The following is a 19,843-nucleotide window of genomic DNA, read 5'->3' as shown; positions in this document are numbered from 1 at the left end:
AACGAAAATAAATACCTTCCGGTAGCGCCGCCATCTTAGACTCCTCTGTATTCAGGAGAGAGTATTAGCGTAGTGTACGCACTTTTCTTAGTGACGTATGACAAATTCGGAGGGCAGGGGCACAGAGCAGCAGCAGAGTAGCCTCCGTAGGCTGCGTAAGCTCTCATCCTGAATGTGGACGCGACTAAGATGGCGGCGCTACCGAAAGTGTTTATTTTCGTTAATAAAGTTTTAAATATGGATATTTCTACAACAACACCGCGTGGATTACCCTCAGAAGACCTTTGTTTATCATCCTGGAGCCGTTTGGATTTAATTTGTGAAGAATGGATGCACTTTTTTGGACTTGAAGGTCGTGGACCCCATAACATTACATTTAATCAACTGAAAGATCTAAAACATTTTCTCAGATATCCGAAAATGTGTTTGTCTGAAAAACGATGAACACATATGCAACTCGGACAGCTTGGGGGTGAGTAAATCATGGGTTTAATATCATTTTTGGCTGAACTATCCCTTTGAAAGCTCATATAGTGACTAACAGAAACTGATCAATCTAATGTAACTCCGCCCCAAGCGTGATGTCACCACCCCAGACCCAATAAAACATAACCACACAAACTGTTATTTTTTATATCATTTGATGTCTCTTATAATAATCATATTTGTGGGATTTCAGATGTAGTTTCTCCAACAAAGTTTATTTGTTTCTACTCAGAAATTTCTTTTTAAAGGAAGTTTTTCATCCTCTGAGAAGAATCTCACTGAAACAAATCAGACAAATAAAGAGAGTTTAATCAACATGTGTTAAAGAAGTTTGGGGGAGATTTTTATTGAATTTGTTGGAATAAAAAAATCAGTTCAAGTGAAATTTTCATAGTACCAAAGCAGCTTTTAAATTACAGAAATGACATGTATTTTGTAATGATACATATATTTCTGTTTATATGTTTACATAAACTCATACCAAGCACAAAACGTTTTAAGACACGGAAATGTACTGTAATGAGAATAATAAAGTGTGTGTGTGTTTAAGTGCAAACATACCCTGTGATGTGGACTGCCCTGAATTAGACGAGATTTTATCAGTGTCTAAATCCTTTTCATAAATGTTCTGTACTCCATCGGCATTCTGTAAAATAATCATCTGTTTACCGAGAAACCCAGGAGATCCTAATGATTAATATGATCTTTATAAGTAAACTGTACTCACTTCTCCTCCAAGTCTTCTCTTGAGCTCAGCGTTCTCACGCTGCAGTATCTTATTCTGAACAGAAGATGTCAATGAAATACACATTATTAAACCTTCATTATGAATTAAACTGTTTGTACTGAGTTAACAGGATCGGTTACCTTGTGCCTCAGAGCCTCCACCACAAGATCACGATCACTTCCTAGACTTTCATTCTGTTTACAGGCCTGGAAAGCATCACCAATAACGGACACCAGCAGATGAGACTGAGATGAAGAGAGACAGAGAGAAAATTTAACAATCAAAACATAAACAGAAATACACTTTTACATTTGGGTTTATAATATATAATATATATAATGGTGACATATTAACCCCCTCATGTCAGATCCTTTAATGTTATTTTTTTTAGCTATAAATGTAAGATTTCTGTAACGCACAAACTTCTTGCTCTGGAAGATGTAGCAGTGGAAGACGTCCGACGCAGGGTGTTTGGCCACAAAGCCAAGGATTTTGGGCTGGGTCGGATGAACTGCACAGAATGAGATGGATGCCAGGGGGCACGTGTACATCATGAACTGAAGAAAGAGAAAGTGACAGGATAAATTAAGTTTAAATACTTTCTTAAATATTTAAAAAATCTTGTGCTACAAGTCTTACACCTTTGTTTTATGTTCCAGTATGTCAATGGCACTCCTGCTCAGAAACAGATGAACTTTATTTTTATTTTTCTTCATTTTTTCATCCACCTCTTTATTAGGATTCTGAAAAGGACAGAGTGGAAGTGGACACAAAGATGAAATAATGCAAACCTCAATCTCTATGTAAGAGCACAATGTGATGTATGATTGCCTCACCTGCACTGCATTTGTCAGTATTTGCATCCCACCTGGATGGACCACCCGGACACGACCCAAAAACTACACAAACACACAATACAAATGACACCCTACATTTTAATCTAATGAGAAGGGCTTCAGTCAAAACATTTTGTCCTGACAGTTTTTGTTGTGTTCATTTTAATTTTGTTTATTTAATGTATTTTCTGATTAGACTGAAAAATAATTATGAATCATTCAAACTAATTCTAAAACAACAAAACTGGAGGTGATACTTTGCACAATATTGTAAATTTAAACGATTATACAAATGCAACATTTACTGTAAAATTTATCCCAAATCTATGGTAACAAAGGAGATATAAACTGATACTCACTTTAACTGAGAAGGAAACTTCACTGTCATCATCTATATCACTCATTTTCACCACTGTTTCAAATAAAGTAAAACACATTGTTTAAAGGGATAGTTCACCCTAAATGAAAATTTTGCCATAATATTTTCATTCTCATATTGTTATAAACCTGTATAAATGTCTTTGTTCTGATGAACACAAAGGAAGATATTTTGAGGAATGTTTGTAACTGATCAAGACAGTGCTTAAATTGGGGGGCTGGGGGGATCCGAGACCCCCCATAAGGCATTATGGACCCCCTACAAGAAGTCAAAATTATACTTATTATACTTTACTTTATTATACTTTACTTTATTTTAGTAAAAAAAAATGGATGTAGTGCATTTTGTGAATTAATTATTTAAACTAAAAAATGTCTTGTATATTTAAACATGTGAATGCCCAGTGTTCTGTATTTACCAGATGACATATTTCCATTATCTATACTATTACAATTACATAGAAAAAAAGCAAAGTTAAGACATATAAATATGTATGTAGTACACCAAAACTAATGTACACAAAGATTGCTGACTTAAGTATTTATTAGTATTTTTTAAGGCAGCTGTTATCAGGTGGAAGTTTGTGATGATCTAGTAGAGTAACACCACCTAAAACAAAACTTAACTATAAACAATAAATATATAAAACATGACATTTATACATTTTAAAATATGTCTTAATCAAACATTTTCAAAAAATCAAACCTTTACAAAAATTTAACACAGAATAATTAAGTTGAAACAATGTGCTGAAACGAAACACATTTACTTTAGACTACAAAGTGAAAGCTACATGTTACAGGATTGCATTTCTCTTTAATCTCTTACACTGAATCATATTTAAATAGAAATTCATACATACTACACATATAAATAAGCACATTCACACTTACCTTTATATGAGATCTTGGCCTGATGTCTTCTTCCGCTGTTCCTCAGGGTTAAAGTCACATTAAAAACTCATGTTAATGTTTAACCAAAGAAGTTTTTCTTTTCCTTATGACACATCAAACCTGATAAGAGTCATCACTTCTGTCTGTTTATTGATGTGTGTATATTTACTCACGTAACACATTAAACACATAGCTTTCCTTTGAGTAAACATCACTCTGTTTAGTTCACAATTTAAAGTGCAAGTCAACTTTATTGAAGTTGTACAAAATTACACTAATGACATCATAAAACCTCACAGAACCAGTAGATGGTGCTGCTGTAGAGATAATAATGCCACCTGTTAGTCTTTTCAAAATATACAAACAAACATTTATAATGAACTTGAACTTGTTCATTAATAAACATGATTGCACAATGCTGTGAAATTTACTAAAATAAAATAAAAACTAAAGTAGAAAACAAAACCGTCAGTTGAAATGAAACTGAAACAACCGGTTTGACAAACTGAATAAGTTTAAGATCTCATAACAGGAAAGGTGTTTGGTAAGGTTGAATAAATTCCTTTGTGTGAAACCTGTACGTTCAGTTTGCACGTTTGCAGTTATGGTATTGAGATTCATTGTCGTAGTTCATTCAAAAATAAAGGCAGACAGACTTACAGACTTTCGGTTTTAAAGGTGTGAACAAATATTTCCGTTTATTTATTATATTTACTTTTATGGATTTGGCAAATGCTTTTATCCAAAGTGACTTACAGTGCATTACAAGGTTTACATTTTATCATTATGAGTGTTATGGGTTCGAACAAACCAATCAGTGGCGGCCGGTGACTTCTTTACCAAGGGGCGCGAATTCAACATGTGTTCAGAGCGTCATGTATAGGAATTTGTTGCTTTATGTGAACCATGTGCATCATACGGCATTTCAAAATACTTGCCTGCTGCTGCACACGCGTCGAAAGGGTTTATGATAAAAGAGACGCTTACATTCACAAAAAAACATTCAAATGGGTTCTTTTATCATGAACCCATTCGAAGTGTCTGCAGCAGGCTCGTATTTTGACATGACACGTGATGCACATAAGTTTACATGACGCATCAAACACATATTTTGACACACAACGGGTTAAATACATGTTTTTTTCCGAGCTTCGCATTGTGCACCTTCGAAAAAGAAGTCACCGGCCGCCACTGGAACCCACAACCTTTTGTATTGCTAATGCAATGCTAAACCATTGATCTAATAGCTTTGCTGAGCTATTTATTTTTTTGTATTTACTTTTTTAATGCATGCCATGAGAACTTCTCTTAAGACTGATTAAATATGCAAATTTGTTAATATTATATCTATGCACTCCAATCTCACAGATCCCAGTCATTCAAGTTTATCACTGTCAAGGTGAAACGTCTGTGAAATATACATCAGATGTTATGACATCCACTGGTAAGAATTCACTGTATTTATTTAAACCATATGAAAAGTTTGGGTAAAGCAGTGAATGAGGTATATTGTTCATGATGTTACCTGCATTAAACATTCATCTATTTCTGTCTGAGGGCAACCAGACCGTACAGTAAAATCTAAACAGAGATGATTTGATAGCCGAGTAGTACTGAGATATTAATGTTTGTCATACAAACACAGCACTCACAGTCTCAACAACAGAGATTTCTAGGAAATAATTTGAGGTACTATTTCTACTGGTAGATTCTTGTATATATCATGATTTCTTTATTGTTCATCAAACATGTTGTGTGAAAGTGAAAACCGAAAGTGTGTGCATCAGTCAAACTCCACTCAGCAGTGTTATCCAAGACTCCTCTGACGTCGAGTGAATGCCAAATGCAGGGTACACTACATCCCTGAAACCCCCACTGAACGTGTAAAGATGTTGCTTTCGTCCACCGTGACCCGTGCTGTGGAAGGCGACGATTCCTGCTTCGTAATCCAGGGTCACTTCGATCCGCTTCGGTGGCACGATTAGCCCATCGCATATGGCCACGTTAGCCGAGTCGTGGCTTGCCGTAAGCTTCTTGTTCTTCCACTGCATCCTCCATGAGGCGGCGTTATGGCCCAGCTTGCTGTGGTCACCTTTCCGCTGGATGCTTTTGTAGCACAGACCCACGGACCACATGCACCCGGGGCCGATCTCCACCGTCCACATGTGAACTCCGCCAGAGAAACCCTGAGAGCACATGACCTGAGGGACCGTGGAAAAGCGTTCGCTCTGATCCTTCCCACTGCCGCTTCTCAATCCAGCGCATTGCTTTACAGTCTTGAGATCGGTGGAGAGCAGAAGGTTGGCGTGGGCTGTGGCCGGGTTGAAGGTCAAGTCTAGAGGGTTCATCAAGCTGTGCAGAGAGTCCAGCAGGAGGCTCATGTCAGCACGAAAGGTGTCTGTGCGCAGGGCAGAGCGCAGGTTTTTGGCATCGGAAGGCTCTTGGACGGGTAGGCAGGGGATGGTGACGTTGGCAGCCTGACGGACCCTCGCCTCGATGCTGAGGTACTGCTGGATGAAGAGGAACTCGGAGGATTCAGAGAGAACCTCAGTGGTGGTTTGGTGAGCTTCCTTCAGCTGCCGCTGACAGCTCTCCAAATCGTTTCGAATGGCCTGCCAGCTTTTGTCGCGCAAACGAAGCTCATCGTCCATCAAAGTGCTCATGCGACTCTGTAGAAAATTACATATAAACAGAGCGAAAGCAAGTTACCGCAACGTGATTGTATGGCGTCAACACTGCTATAGATGTGCTTCCTACATAACTGATGGTGACATTTTATTGGCAGAAGAGAAGACTTTCACACCATACACATTCAAAGTGAACTAACATGCACTTGCTGTGACTGTGTTTAAACATACCTTGTATGCACTTATTAGTGTACTCATGTTATCCAGCAGTATGTTTGCCCTGGTCACCAGTTTGCCTTCTGCGTTGTCAGCGGGTCCGTCTCTTTCGCTGACATTTTTCAGCAGAGCGTCAGTCATTTGTAGCTTGTCAAACACGGCCTTCCCCAGCCCTTCCAGTACCCTCTTCATCTCCCCCTTCGCCACTTCAAACGTCTTGACATCATGGTTCTGGTGCGTCCCCTCTATCACACAGTCCGAGCAGAGGAACAGCCGCTCTTGCGCGCACATGTATTCGGTAGTGTTCCCGTGCACCGGGCATCTCTTCCCATCCCGCTCTGCGTTCAGCTCCACTAAAATGTGCCCTTTGGAACTGTGTCGCTCCTCGTGCCGTTTGAGGTGGCCGGAGCATAGCGACATCTCACAACGTGTGCAAAACTTCACTGCAGCCACATAATCGTCCAAACACTGGTCGCACGGCTTCGAAGGGCCTCCTCTCAGACCGCCACTCGATGTGGCCACCAGGTAACCATCCACGATGCCGCTGAGTTTGAAGTTCCTCGGCAGAGCCTTTGGGCTACCGTACTCCTCCCTGCATTCCGGACAACGACTCGAGTTCTTAGGATCTTCCGCATTGGCTGCATTTTGTATACATCCCAGACAATAATTGTGTCCGCAAGGAAGAGCCACGGGGTCGCGGTAAAGCTGCAGACAGATCGGGCAGCTCAACTCTAAAGTCAGACGCTCTTCGGGTTTACTTAGAGACATGTCTGCACGTTCTCAGCAAATGCCCTTCTACATGTACACCTGTGAACAAGAAACGATCAGATACCTGCTCACCCGGTTATGATCCTGCAGTGCAACATTCCAGGTACGAAGACTTTGCCGAGAAATCTGAATGGTTCAATTACCGTAAAGCAATATGAGAATGCGGTATAGCGACAAAATATTAATAGACAAAACAAAAATCTGTGATGGATGAAGATGGCCAATCAAACGTTTTCGTCCTGTTCAACAGAACATTCTGGACATACAGATGGTCATAAGGAAACCAAAGGAAGTTCAATACAAAACATGTGTTATGCTTCTCTGTGTTTATAGTAAACACTTCTTCCTCAGTGTGGGGCTTTTTTCTGCCACATCTAAAAACCTTCTGAGTTCTGCATCCTGTTGTGCTAACCAGAAAAGTTTGGGGCGCAAGGCCTCTCTGAGAGAAACTTAAAATCAAAACTGAGCTGAAATACACAGACGTAGAGCAACTTCTTAATGAAGTATACTTGTATCTTACAGGTCCTTATAGATAAACATTATCTATAGATTTCAAGCAAAATTATTTTCTAATAACATTATTCGCAAGTATTTTTTTTTTTTTAAAGAAATGTCAACACTGTTGACGTCAACTTATTAAATATTAATTGAACGAAAGCACAACAACGCTATCTTATATAGCAAATCTCCTCTAAGTCAGTACTGTAAGATGCTGTTGTTTGACGATTGGGAGACTTTCACATGTTGAGATCAAAGAGAGAAAAAAACTCTCTTGTCAAACTCTGGCACGGAGAAACTGTAAAACTGCTGCAGGGAAGCTTTAACCAAATCCTTGAGGATATTTACAAGATCAGAATTATCATAGAGATGTAACTCTAAAAGCCAACGCAAATCTGTGCTTTTGAACTGCAGCTCCCATTTAAACCGAAGGAGAAGAAACGTCTCTGCACAAATAGATTTTGAATGCATCTTACAAAAATGTTTGTGTAAAACTCATTGTGCGGAATGAGTGGTCACATTCAGGTGTTGCATTTTTTATCATTTACAAACCTTCATGACACTCAAATTAAAACATGTTACACTTTGACGCAAACAACAAAAATTTGCTTATTTAATCTCAACCCATTGAATTTAGAACAGCAAATGTGTTTTTTTATCTGTTGTTAAACAGATTTTTTTGCATACAGATTTATATTTGTTTGGATTTGATCTTTATTCATGTTTTTGAAGAATTCTGTTATTTCTCACAGAAATGTCACAAATTCTTACTGGCTATGTGATGCATATTTGTTAAACACATGACTTTACAGATTTGGGAGTGAAGGTACCAGGCAGAATTCAATTCTGAATATCATGCATCTCTGAAATGCCTCAATATAATACAATATTCAATACACAAACACGCTGAGTGATTCTAGTAAGCATTAGATTTATTTCTCTATAACATAACAGTGGATAAAAAATAGGCAAAAAATATCTACAGTACTGTATGCACATTGGTCTCCAAAAGTTTAAGAGCTCTTGTGAGAATGCTTTTACTTCATGCTTATTTTATTATTAATTAAAACTTTTATATGAATATTCAGAATATACTCTATGTTGCTCTGAATCACAAACAAAGACACAATTTTTTAACATTTGAAAATTGACCCAAGAATATAGAAATCCTAAACATTCTGCTTATTTTCCATCCTGATACTTTTTGCAAAATTCAAATGTTTGCACAAAGCCAGAGTAAAATTATCAAAAAGAAAGCAGGTACAGACTTTATGGCTCCCACAAGGATAAAAATACCAAAGGTTTAGGGTTTAAATGTTAATAATATTTAGTCTACAGTAATTATAATGAGCTTAATTCATGAACAACAGAAGTTAATGGGATGTCTTTACTATAACATAAAAGCATATGTGTCTTGTGTGTATCCTTATAGTAAAGACGAAACTGTAATTTTCATTGAAAGGCAGTTTAGGATTTAAAGAGACCACTGCTTTCCTCAATGCTTGTTAAAGGATCTGTAGAGTCTGCAGGTAATGGAAACCCTAACCCAGCAATAACAGACGCTTTGATGTGGAAACGCTATTAAATCAATGTACGCTTTCCCCTCCTCCTACAGGAACAAACATAAGAGTGACGGAGCAGAGCGTTTCACCAAAACCTACCACACAACACTGCCTCTTAAATTTAATTACACCATTATAAAAAAAATTCAAACAAAGGTGCGGTATAAACTGCGATACACACGGCAAACCAGCAGACTCGGCTGATGGTCATTAGAGATTTAAGTTGATTGAAAAAAGTAGAAATCAGAATGTGTGACATATGTGTCCCAATAACATTTGGGAAAAATCTTTTTTACATAATTAAAACAAAAAACCTAACCCTAACCTAACCCTAACCATAACCCCCCCCCACAAAATTGCGCTATTACTGATACAGTTATCATCTTTAGATTTATACTGACACCTAGAGGTGTGGATGCATCATACAAAAACTTTATGATTAAAAAATATGGCATTCACATTCAGTCACAATTCATTTTAAAGGTGAAATTGTTTGATAATATAGCAGTGGATTCAAACTGAATGATGATTATCATCATGACGCACTCCATGCAATTTCTTTATATGTTAAATGATTTTTGTTAGGAAAAACACTGGATTAGTATATTAATACTCAACTATTAGTCCTAGATCTGTGATTATTTGTTTGAAAACAAACATTTTTGATGATACAAAAATATGCAATATTTAATCTTTCATATCTTTTAAAGTCGCCATGAAACGGAAGTAGCGATAGTCTTATTTTCCCCGTGGAGGACGTAGGGGAGGGGGTGAAAGTACCATTTTTTTAGAAAAACTTAATTTTAAAAGATAATGTTATAGACAGAGATATCTTTTTGCTGTTGTCATAAACTCACAAGTGTGGTCTATCAATACCAGGTGGAATTTTGTAAAAATGTAAAACGGCTTCAGTATAATTTAAAGCAACACTAAAGAGTTTTTGCTCTTTGCTCCCCCTACAGGTTGGAAGCAGAATTGTCCATTAGCACTGTCGTAAATAATTTAGCTGCAGCATAGCTGGCTCTGATTGAATTGTAGGTCTGCCGTAAAGCAAGTGCCGTAAAGCAAAAACTCTTTGCTGTTGCTTTAACTTTAAACTTAAGTAGTGAATTGTTACTTGCGACCCCACCTGTAGGGACATAAGTAACACACAGGTGGGTCAAAGTAGCACAACAAAACAAGATGGATTTTTGTGTTTAACGTGTTTTTATTAAATAAACATGACTATGACCTCATTAATATGTAACTGCAAACATAATTTGTAATTTATCTTTGTAAAAAATAATGAATTTACATTTTTATTTTAAATTTCAGTTTTATCAAATGTTTCAAAAGCAACCAACAGTACAAACTTAAATTGTTAAGAATAAAAAAAAATTCAACAGTTTGAACACTTTGAATATTTAATTAAATTTTTTTTTTAAAATATACAACACTGTTAGCAGCGGGACAAAAGTGACACACGTTACTTTCGTCCTGACAGAATCTCCTCGCATTTAAACCGATTTACTTTTATTTTGAAAAATTCTGAGATTTTTAAACTTCAGGATGTGTTGGAGCACTAAATAACCTGTAGATTGATCTGTACTGTAACACATGAAACCAGAAACACAACGCATTATAAGAAAAAAAAATATCGCTTTTGGAATTTACTCATCATGGTTGAAAACACCTTTCTGGATCTACACGTGGCAACGGTGAGTAAATAACTTAATATTTGTCAGCTCTGTCAAGGGTTTGTGTGCTTAAGATGCTGTCATAGTTTGGGATGCAAATGTTATTAGGGCTCAGAGAAAATCGCTTTGTTACTTTTGTCCAGCGTCACTTTTGCCCCGGTTCTCCCCATACATGAGTGAAACGGCATCCGAAATAAAATAAAAGGTTTGGATGGACTGGAATTTGTTCATTGAGAATTGATTGGATCATTTGAAGTTGGGTCATGTTGCTAATTGCTAATCGCTGCAATCTTTTCCCCGACCACCTGCCATACCATATGACCGAAAGTAAAGAGAGATCATTTTGAGGAGGGGAGGAGATTTGTCTTAATAAAGCTCACAGATAAGTCATTTGTAAAAAAAACCCCCACAATATTCAGTTTTTCATTTCAATTTCGTTGCGACTTTAAAGAGATTTTGCTGTGTAAATGCTGAACTATAAGGCAGGTCTTGCGTTGAATATAATGTGAATATCATTTCTGCTCGTGCTTATCATTCTGGGTTCAGGAATATTCAAGTGATGTATAACTTATACGAAAAAGAAAATGTTTGAGAAGAGAGAGGGCCTATGGTTGGTGTGAGGGGGTTACTGAAAGAATTCGACGGCATTTACATAAGATGTGAATGAACAGAACCCATCTTGAATCGGGCAGAAACCAGATGCCCATGCAGACATTAAAAGCTCCTTTGGAGACGCGGCTTCAAAACGAATTTAAGGAAATTCTGCGAGTGCGGAACAAAAGCCTAAAGCTATTTATGTAATATCCATCAGAATTTACAGTCGTGTTTCGCTCTGTACCGTGTGCCTTTGCTTTACTGTACTGGTGCAGATGTTTGAAGATTTTTTGATGGACTGCCTCAAAACTTTTGAACGTTTTAATGTTTAATCTTTTTTTGGCATATACTGTATGTATTCTGTGTGAGATGCAGATATTTCATTGAATTAAAGGTAAGAAGATTAAGGATGGATTTCTGAGTGAATGTTTACAAACACTCTATGGTCATATATCTGATTTGATGTGCATTTTTGATCAGATAAAAACATTTTGTCGACACTGTAAAGTTTTGGTGACGTGAAGTATTTAGTGGTAAATACCTGTGTAAAGATTCTTCAGAAATTCTCTTTCGGTTTCAAACGGGTTTAACCTGAAGGTGAGTAATAAACAAAACCTTCAACCTTGGATGAACCGTTCCTTCGACAATGCAACCTCCTTCTTGTTTTGGCGCGGCAGAGGTCAGCCTTAGATTTCGTGTGACCTGGAACCGGATCAATCTCAGCTTTTCTGCAGTCCCATCATGACCTCTCGCAGAAACACCTCCATGTTATGGAGAAACCTCTCCGCCTCCCGTTCTCCTGCCCACAGGAAGTGGGTGCTTTCAGCTGGAAATGGCTCCCAGATGTGTGGAGGTGACCCGGAGCTCTGGAGAGAGAGGTGAGAGAAGGTCAGTCCTGAGGGAAGACGTGAAGCTGGAGGACAACGGCGTGTCACAACCCACCATCCCCAAAGTGAGAATTGATTGTGTTTACCCTCGGGGCCAAGACTGTATTTGAAACTTTAATTAAAAACGTAAAGAGTCAATTCGTCTGATCATTCTCTGCTTATAATAACAGAAATCATCAGAAGGTCTTTTTACATTTCTGATGCTGGTGGTCCACATAAGTCATCGTTTACAAAATCACTTTCAACTGGAACTTTGATTGTAGCTAAACAAGACGCTGCTATTTGATGTTGCGTTTGAAATCTCCCTAAAGCAAAGTTGAATGTATTAAGATCTTTCGGACACTCTTTTCCTGAAGCTGAAAACACAAAGTGAATTCCTACAGTAGTTACGACTATCACGATATTGTACATCGGATCTAACGAAATGTTTGAACTTTATTGACAATGACTTGAAGCAGCTAAAGGTTTTTTACTGGACCTTACTGGTCTTAAGATCAAAACAGACCAACGTACACTTGTAATCAGGTCATACTGGGATACCAGCTACAAACAGAAAACAATCTTAAGCCGTTTTTCCCCCAGTGAACTTTATTAGGTTTCTACCACGTTCCAGTCCCAGTGTTCATTTGTTGAAAGTTAAACAAAAGCATTTCGTGATGGCCGTGTTGTCAAACACAGATTGCAGTAGACAAGTCTCCCAGATGTCCACCTTCAGATATGGAAAGATTCATCCGAATTCCTCCACCGACCTCATTCGGCGTTCCCTCGTCACACGATAGCGATCATTTGATTTCAAAGCTCCGAATGTTTTGGGACACGTCGATCGATGTGTTGTTTAGCGAGGCACGAACATTTTTGTCTCCTTTGTTCACTGACGTCCCTGAACGCTCCGTGAGGTGGCAATGGGGTGAATTGGAAAAACGAGGGGCGAAAAGTGAGGTCTGGAGATGAGGAACAGAGAGCGAGAGGCTCAAGTGTTAGTGAAACATTATGTCACGGCCTTGACGAGGAAATGAAATGCGCGGCATCAATCAGGCGGTGAGCCAAGATCAAAGTCGGCCCCACACTCTCGCATATGGTTCTGTTTGACCGCTGCCTCGCTTTTTTCCTCTTCGCTTTACTCTCGGCTTTTTTCTCCTTTTCTGAGAGCGGCCTTTTTGTTTCTCCCCGTCAGAAATTCCTCCACGTTACTGAGGCAACGACGTGGTAGCACGCAAGGTGAGAGGTCTCCGAAAACCATACCTGCCTCCAAATCTCAGTTTCACTCGCATTTTTATCCTGGTTTGCAGCTTTGTATGTTGGGTTACAGGTAGTACATGCTTGTGTGTGCATAACATTTAACATGTGTGTCTGTGTGCGTGAATGATTATGCGCATGTTGTGTATACGCATATATGCATATTATTACTTTAAAAACAAAGCCTGTAACTGCTCTGTGATGTAGCTGTGTATAACATCGTCAACATATAATGATTCTAGTTTCTTAACCAATGTGTTAACCATTTCTTTAGTACTTAAAGAAGCAGCCCGACTGTTGTAAATATCTACCATGCAGTTAAATATATAAACAGACAGTAATTATATTGATTCAAGTGAAGAAATGTCAATAAGCCAACTGATTTAGTCATTAAATGAAACAAGCAGATTTTTAAAATGCAGATGTTAAGATTCCTCGTGAATTATTTGTATGGTGTCCTGTGCAGCCAGTGAGGACAACCTGCACATTGACCGAAGATCACAGATGTTCTCATAATATGTGACCCGATCAAACCCAGCTTATTAGTTAGTACATAAACTCATCCATCATATCAAAGATCAATGAGTGAAATTAGACTTTGATGCTGCAGATTTCATCATTAGATTATGGATGCACCGATACCGATATTTGATTATTCACAATGACATGATGGGATTCCAATCGACTCCATTCAAAATAATCCCACAGTCTGAGTTTCGATTTCTCCATCTCATTTGATTTTCATGATATAATCTGCCCTGAACATGGTCTGCTTTCAAACAATCTGCCGGTGTCCAACAGTGGAAAAGAATTGCTTTAATCTGCCGATTATTGGCCGATATATCGGTGCATCCATGATAACGATACTTGGATTTCTCAGACAGGGTCCTGTATTTCCTTCATCTGTCCTGTTGGATTATTTTGGTCAGGTCATTCACTGGATGGTTTATTTTCACCAGAGGAACTTACAGTATGTTATCAGCTCTGATGTTGAGTCTTATTCAAGCCAGTGCAGCATTGTTTATATCAGTCATCATATAGTGTTTGGATAGTTTTAGTTTCCTCTGGTCTGTTTATTCCCTGTCAAAGAGCTTCAGTGACATTGTGTCATATAAATGCTTTGATCAGACGCAGGTGTGTGAAGGACATGTGATCAGATTTGTTTTAGAGGACTGATTTTAACAAAGACCACCATAGTGTTAAAGCAAACAATAGTTATATGACATGAACTGTTTTGCCGATATAAAGAGAATTCATTTGGATGTAGATCAATGCTTTCATGGTTTGGTTTAAATGTTGATTTCTCATCTATTATTGTTTCATACAAAAAGTAAAACAATCAACTGAAATAAAACTCTGTATCTATAGATTAGTCTATATTTATTATCTGGTTTATCATCCTGTTGTAGTTGATGGCTTACATAAGGCTGCGTTATGTATGATTAAAGTGAATACTGGTTTATTATTTCAAAACCTGATTTAAAATTAAAGGTGTATTTATGCTGGTGCGTGTTTCAAATATTAGCCAACATTTTAATAAACATACAGAATTTATAATGGTCAGGTTAATCAGTAAACCTAAATACGTAGTAACACACTGAAATTCTCTCATATTGAAAGTATTGTGTTTATCCTTTCCACAGTCCTAAGCTTTTCTTCATGACATCATCACCCGGACATCCTTGATGTTTTTTCCTCTCCAGGGGCCACTTGTTCAAAAAGTTTAATCGGGATCAGAATGATCCCAGATTTGGAAATGCCATGTTTTGCCGTCCAGGATCAGGTAAACCATCTCACTTTTGTCCTGGTTTTTCAAAGCAAAATTGAATTGGATTGCCCCGATTCAGATACACACCTTTTCAGATGAGCAAATCTGCATTACTAATGTCCTAACATGTCAATGTGATAATATTGTAAAAACAGCAGGTAGTTGGGTCAGTATGGGGTTGTTTTTACTTGAAGAGACGATAAAACAACATAACTTTTCCTAAAATGTTTTCCTGTATAGTGGAAAATTGCAGATAATGTTAAAGGTTACCTTTGTTAAAATTAAATTTTAAATATTTTTTGTTTTGTTGACTGCTGTATGATGGATTTATATGGATGTTGTTCTCTTTTAAGTGACTGGAAGGTTTAAATGGTAGACCAATGTTATAAAAATCTATTTATTATTATAAGGATTAAACTAATTAAGACCAAAATTTCAACAAAAAATGATACATTTATAAATATTACATGATAGAAATGTTGCATTGTAGGCTAACTGCAGGTTTATAAGTTTAAGTAAACTCTTTTAGAAGTTTTATTACATTTTTGTTAATGAGAAATTAACACTTTCTTAGAGTGTATAAATACTAATTTTGGGATCAAACAAATCCCAAAATTAGTATTTATACACTCTTAGCAAGGATGTGTACATTTTTTATGTGTAATTTTAAGACATTATGTGTCATTTTGTGTTGATTTTGTGTTAAAAGTAACAATAATAACACAGTATAAATTCTGGAACGATGCATGTAGTGTGTTGTCCCTTCACTAACACTGATGTGTTATTTTTAACACATCCGTTCTAAGAGTGTAATAGAGTTTCAATGCCATTTGAGTCAAAATAGGTATTCAATAATATTAAATGAAATGAAAAACAAAGGAGTCAGTGTTTTCATTGTTTACACCACGTTAAAAGTGAAAATTTGTTCTCATAACACATAAGATCATTTATTTTTAAAGATGTTGCATCAACTAAGCTCTACTGTATGTCATAGTAAACATATTCATGTAGTTTTCTTAACACCGAAAATGATCATGTGCTATCTAAATAGTGTATTACACTCGTAACAACATTTCATTAGCAATACAATCCCCCGATCCCCTAGCTTAAACATGCACAAACATTGTGTCTGATATTTTAATAAATGTTATCTGCTGGATTCAGATGAAATAGCACACGACAAAGGAAATAGGAAGCATTACTGCGTTGTTTTGTTGATCGGTCAGAAGTATACTTACTTCTGAAGTGATTTCTATGCCTGTGGCTATGTATCTGCCAGTTTTCTTAATCTGATAGAAATTTCACTTGAGAAACATTGAAGAATAAGAGCTATTGTGTGTATTTAACGGATGATTAGAGCTCTGAAATTCATTAATTGTGTCTTTTTTTGTTCTAAATCCAGTTGTAAATTGGAGCAATGTAATGTAGGAGAGGCGTTGATTTTTTTACGTTTACTTGACATAACTTGATCTTAACTCAGACTTAACTAAGCCGGACTAACCTAAGCTAACAGTGCTGTGAGATTTGAACGTCACTACTAAACAACACTATGTTGCTGAAACACATTTCTTCACACTTCAAAATGACTACCCAATAAATGTAATAGAATAACTTTTGCAAAGAGTTTGTTAAATAGTGAAAATAGAATTAAACATTTGACTAACAAAGATTTTTTTTTTTACACTATACTTAAGTTTTTGATCCCACAATTTCATATAAAAAAGGGTTTAATTCCCAAATTAAATTCTTGTGGTTAATATTTTTAAAAGGATGCTGTTTTAGTGTCTGCTGGCTTTATTTATGTCGTTGTTGTTGTCTCTGTTAGTTATCTGTTATATTTAGAGTTTTTTAATATTTTTTAATTAATTATTTTTGATGATTTTGGTTTGTGTGAGATTCAGTGTTTCGATGTGTTTCAACCATTACATGTAACAAAGTTAACTAAAACTCTAATTTTTATTTTTATTTAAATGAGTTGAGTGGATTTGATTTTCTAAGTCCAGATATTTGCTTGTATTAAGTTGCATTATAATATATTATATTAATTATTATAGTTTTTTTTACAGTACTCAGTAAATTGAAAGACTGAGTAAACTTAAGTTAGGTTTGTTGTTAATTTTCACGTTTTCTCAACCGCAGATTTTTGTGGTAAAATACATGTATCTGTGTACTGTACTCAATAAACTGTATAAACCAAACCACATGGCATTCTCTTTTATTTAAATTAAAAGTAAAAAAAGTCAAAGAAAATATAAATATTCTTTATGATTATAATTTTACGACATATGTCCCTATAAGCCAGTTTCTGAAATTGACTGTGTAAACTTTTTTTGTACAAAAGGACAATTTTCAGAAAAAACTTTACACTGTAAATGTCATATATTTTAACAAAAAAAAAAGGATCAAAGTAGAAAACGTTGCGCACAACAATTTTCACTACTAGGCCTCAAACTTTTAGAGCCGACTATAAACTCGCTTACATTCATCTATATAGAGGCGAAATGTTCTTGTTAGCATATGTCTAATGTGTGTTCTCGTTCAGTATGTTAGAAATCATCCGTTTACCCTTGAAAAGCTGCCATAACATCAACAGAGAAGCCACGCAAAACTGCTTACAAGCCTCTCGGCCTACTATTGTCTTTGTTGGGGTAAAAAAAATCATGTAGGGTTTGGGTAGGTGGAGGGGGCGCGTATGGACCGAAAGCTTGTTTTGGGGGAAATCTGGAACCAATATGCTTCAGACAATTTCAAGAAATCTCTACAGCAGAGTCTTCGCCCCTACCTCAAATCAAACCCCCACCCTGTAACTCCGTCCTCCAATCAAAGCGCATTTTCCCTTCCTGTTTCTTTTGAGTGGATCCACCCCTTGTGCTGTTTCCCTAACCAATCACTGATCAGTGTGGGTGGAGCCTCCGAACTCTTAACTCTGGCCTTTATAAAAGACCTGACAGCCAGGTTTTAAGGGCTCAACTGACCCAGAGATATACTGACAGAAGTTTAGAGAGACGGATTAGGACGGATGAACGAGCACGGATGAACGGCCGTATAATCGCTCCGATTTTGAGTTAGAAAAAGCCTTATTATTTACTTGTTTTTTTGTTTTGACTTGCTTGCCTGCTGAAGATTTCGTGATAAAAGATTTGAGAGTAGACGCACAGGATCGATAAGTAAGTGCCATGAGAGAGGAACAGTCTTGTAGTGACTTTCCTGAGGGTGGGGTCCTACCCAACGACGAGGAGCAAGACCGTCGGGCCAACAAGTGTCCGGTCGTCGTAGCACCACCGACGGGGGCTCGAAAGAGGGTGACAGGTCCCAAAAAAGAGCCTGGCGGTCTGTTACTGCAAGAGGACAAAACGTCTCCCGAAGGCCCATCCACGATCGCTCCCAAAAGACCCAAGAGGAACTCTCCCGCTTCTTCGTCGACATCTTCCTCTTCTTTAGTGCCCGTCGTAAGCGCCGTGTCGCCCCTACCCGGACAGCCGTTCGAAGACCTGCACACGCAACGGGTGATCGCCAACGTACGAGAGCGCCAGCGCACGCAGTCCCTAAACGACGCTTTCGCCTCGCTGCGGAAGATCATTCCCACCCTGCCCTCGGACAAACTTAGCAAGATTCAGATCCTCAAGCTGGCTTCGCGTTACATCGACTTCCTCTACCAGGTGCTCCAGAGCGACGAGATGGACGCCAAGCTGGCCAGCTGTAACTACCTGGCCCACGAGAGACTGAGCTACGCCTTCTCTGTCTGGAGGATGGAGGGTGCTTGGTCCATGTCCGCCACCCATTAAACTCCCATCTGTTCCTAACCCTACCGTCCGAAACTTCCACCCCAACCCCGGCCTCTGAACTCTGAATCTTGCCAGAGAGAAACTGACTCTTATTAGACCCGTCATTGCCTTTTCCCTGATTTAACCACAGCCGTATGACCCCTGACCTCTGACCTCAACACTCATCTTTTCTGTTTTTCTCAACACAACCCTCCACAGGTATGTCTGACCTTTATAAAATGTCTGAAGTGCTCAAAATGAAATACAGATGACGTGAGCACATGGTGCCTGCGGTGATGCAGCTAATGGTTTATGTTCACGCTTCAGTGTTTTGGTTATTAATATCAGAATTATATTCTGCTCACGTGATGGATTTATCAAACACATTTTCAAGGATCAAGTGGGTTTGTGTCTTTAAAACACTTGCATCTCAATCTATTAAAGTATTGCTTTTTGAATTCATCAAAGACTGTATGGACATTTTGAATGTCAAAATCGAACTACATTTATTTTTCTGAATTTATGCAGAGGATTTAAATGAGAAAAGACTGAAGTGTATGCAAAATAACCGCTGATCTTTAAAGCTCCGATAATTATTGTGGTTTGGAAGCTGTTTTTATATCCGAACTTTTATCCTCAACCGCTGAACTGATACTGAGTTTATCTCACTCAAATCTAATTGACACAGATTTGCATGCATAAAAGATTGAATAAACAAATATCTGACTTGCAAGATGTTTATGTGACAAAGTCAACCTACTACAGATACAAACAACACACAGATTTCTCTAATATGATATTTTCTGCAGGACAGCAATTTAACATTACGCTTTAGATATTTATTTTCAATTTAATAATTTATCTCTGTTAATGCACTAAAACGGGCTAAACGTTCACAGTTTTAGAATCAGACAAATATTATTGTA

At 37.6% G+C, this 19,843-nt stretch overlaps 3 protein-coding genes across 3 annotated transcripts in view; 1 reads left to right on the top strand and 2 right to left on the bottom strand.

Moving 5' to 3' along the window:
- Window positions 1-682: 682 nt before the first annotated feature.
- On the bottom strand, window positions 683-3,414 carry LOC135776122 (PTB domain-containing engulfment adapter protein 1-like). The gene is made up of 9 exons (XM_065286728.2): window positions 3,322-3,414; window positions 2,409-2,461; window positions 2,050-2,112; window positions 1,855-1,956; window positions 1,633-1,770; window positions 1,354-1,458; window positions 1,214-1,267; window positions 1,048-1,132; window positions 683-764 (listed from the first exon to the last, which is right to left on the bottom strand). Exons 2-9 carry the CDS (start codon window positions 2,451-2,453, stop codon window positions 715-717), a joined length of 642 nt encoding a protein of 213 aa, XP_065142800.1. The 5' UTR covers window positions 2,454-2,461; window positions 3,322-3,414; the 3' UTR covers window positions 683-714.
- Window positions 3,415-3,789: 375 nt separating this feature from the next.
- Window positions 3,790-7,029, bottom strand: LOC135776121 (E3 ubiquitin-protein ligase TRIM58-like). The gene is made up of 2 exons (XM_065286727.2): window positions 6,180-7,029; window positions 3,790-5,990 (listed from the first exon to the last, which is right to left on the bottom strand). The coding sequence occupies exons 1-2, from the start codon at window positions 6,930-6,932 to the stop codon at window positions 5,109-5,111; spliced, it is 1,635 nt and encodes a 544-aa protein (XP_065142799.1). The 5' UTR covers window positions 6,933-7,029; the 3' UTR covers window positions 3,790-5,108.
- Window positions 7,030-18,123: 11,094 nt separating this feature from the next.
- Window positions 18,124-19,843, top strand: part of twist3 — a 5,643-nt gene continuing 3,923 nt past the window's right edge. The window contains exon 1 of the mRNA XM_065286470.1: window positions 18,124-19,136. Within this exon, the coding sequence (XP_065142542.1) occupies window positions 18,330-18,938 (609 nt within the window). The 5' untranslated portion in view covers window positions 18,124-18,329 and the 3' untranslated portion in view covers window positions 18,939-19,136. The remainder of the gene's footprint in view (window positions 19,137-19,843) is intronic.

The sequence above is a fragment of the Paramisgurnus dabryanus genome, chromosome 21 (assembly GCF_030506205.2).
Source record: "Paramisgurnus dabryanus chromosome 21, PD_genome_1.1, whole genome shotgun sequence".
NCBI classification, from domain to species: Eukaryota; Metazoa; Chordata; class Actinopteri; order Cypriniformes; family Cobitidae; genus Paramisgurnus; species Paramisgurnus dabryanus.
Note: the sequence above shows the minus strand (reverse complement) of the source record. Positions and strands in the feature narration are given on the sequence as shown.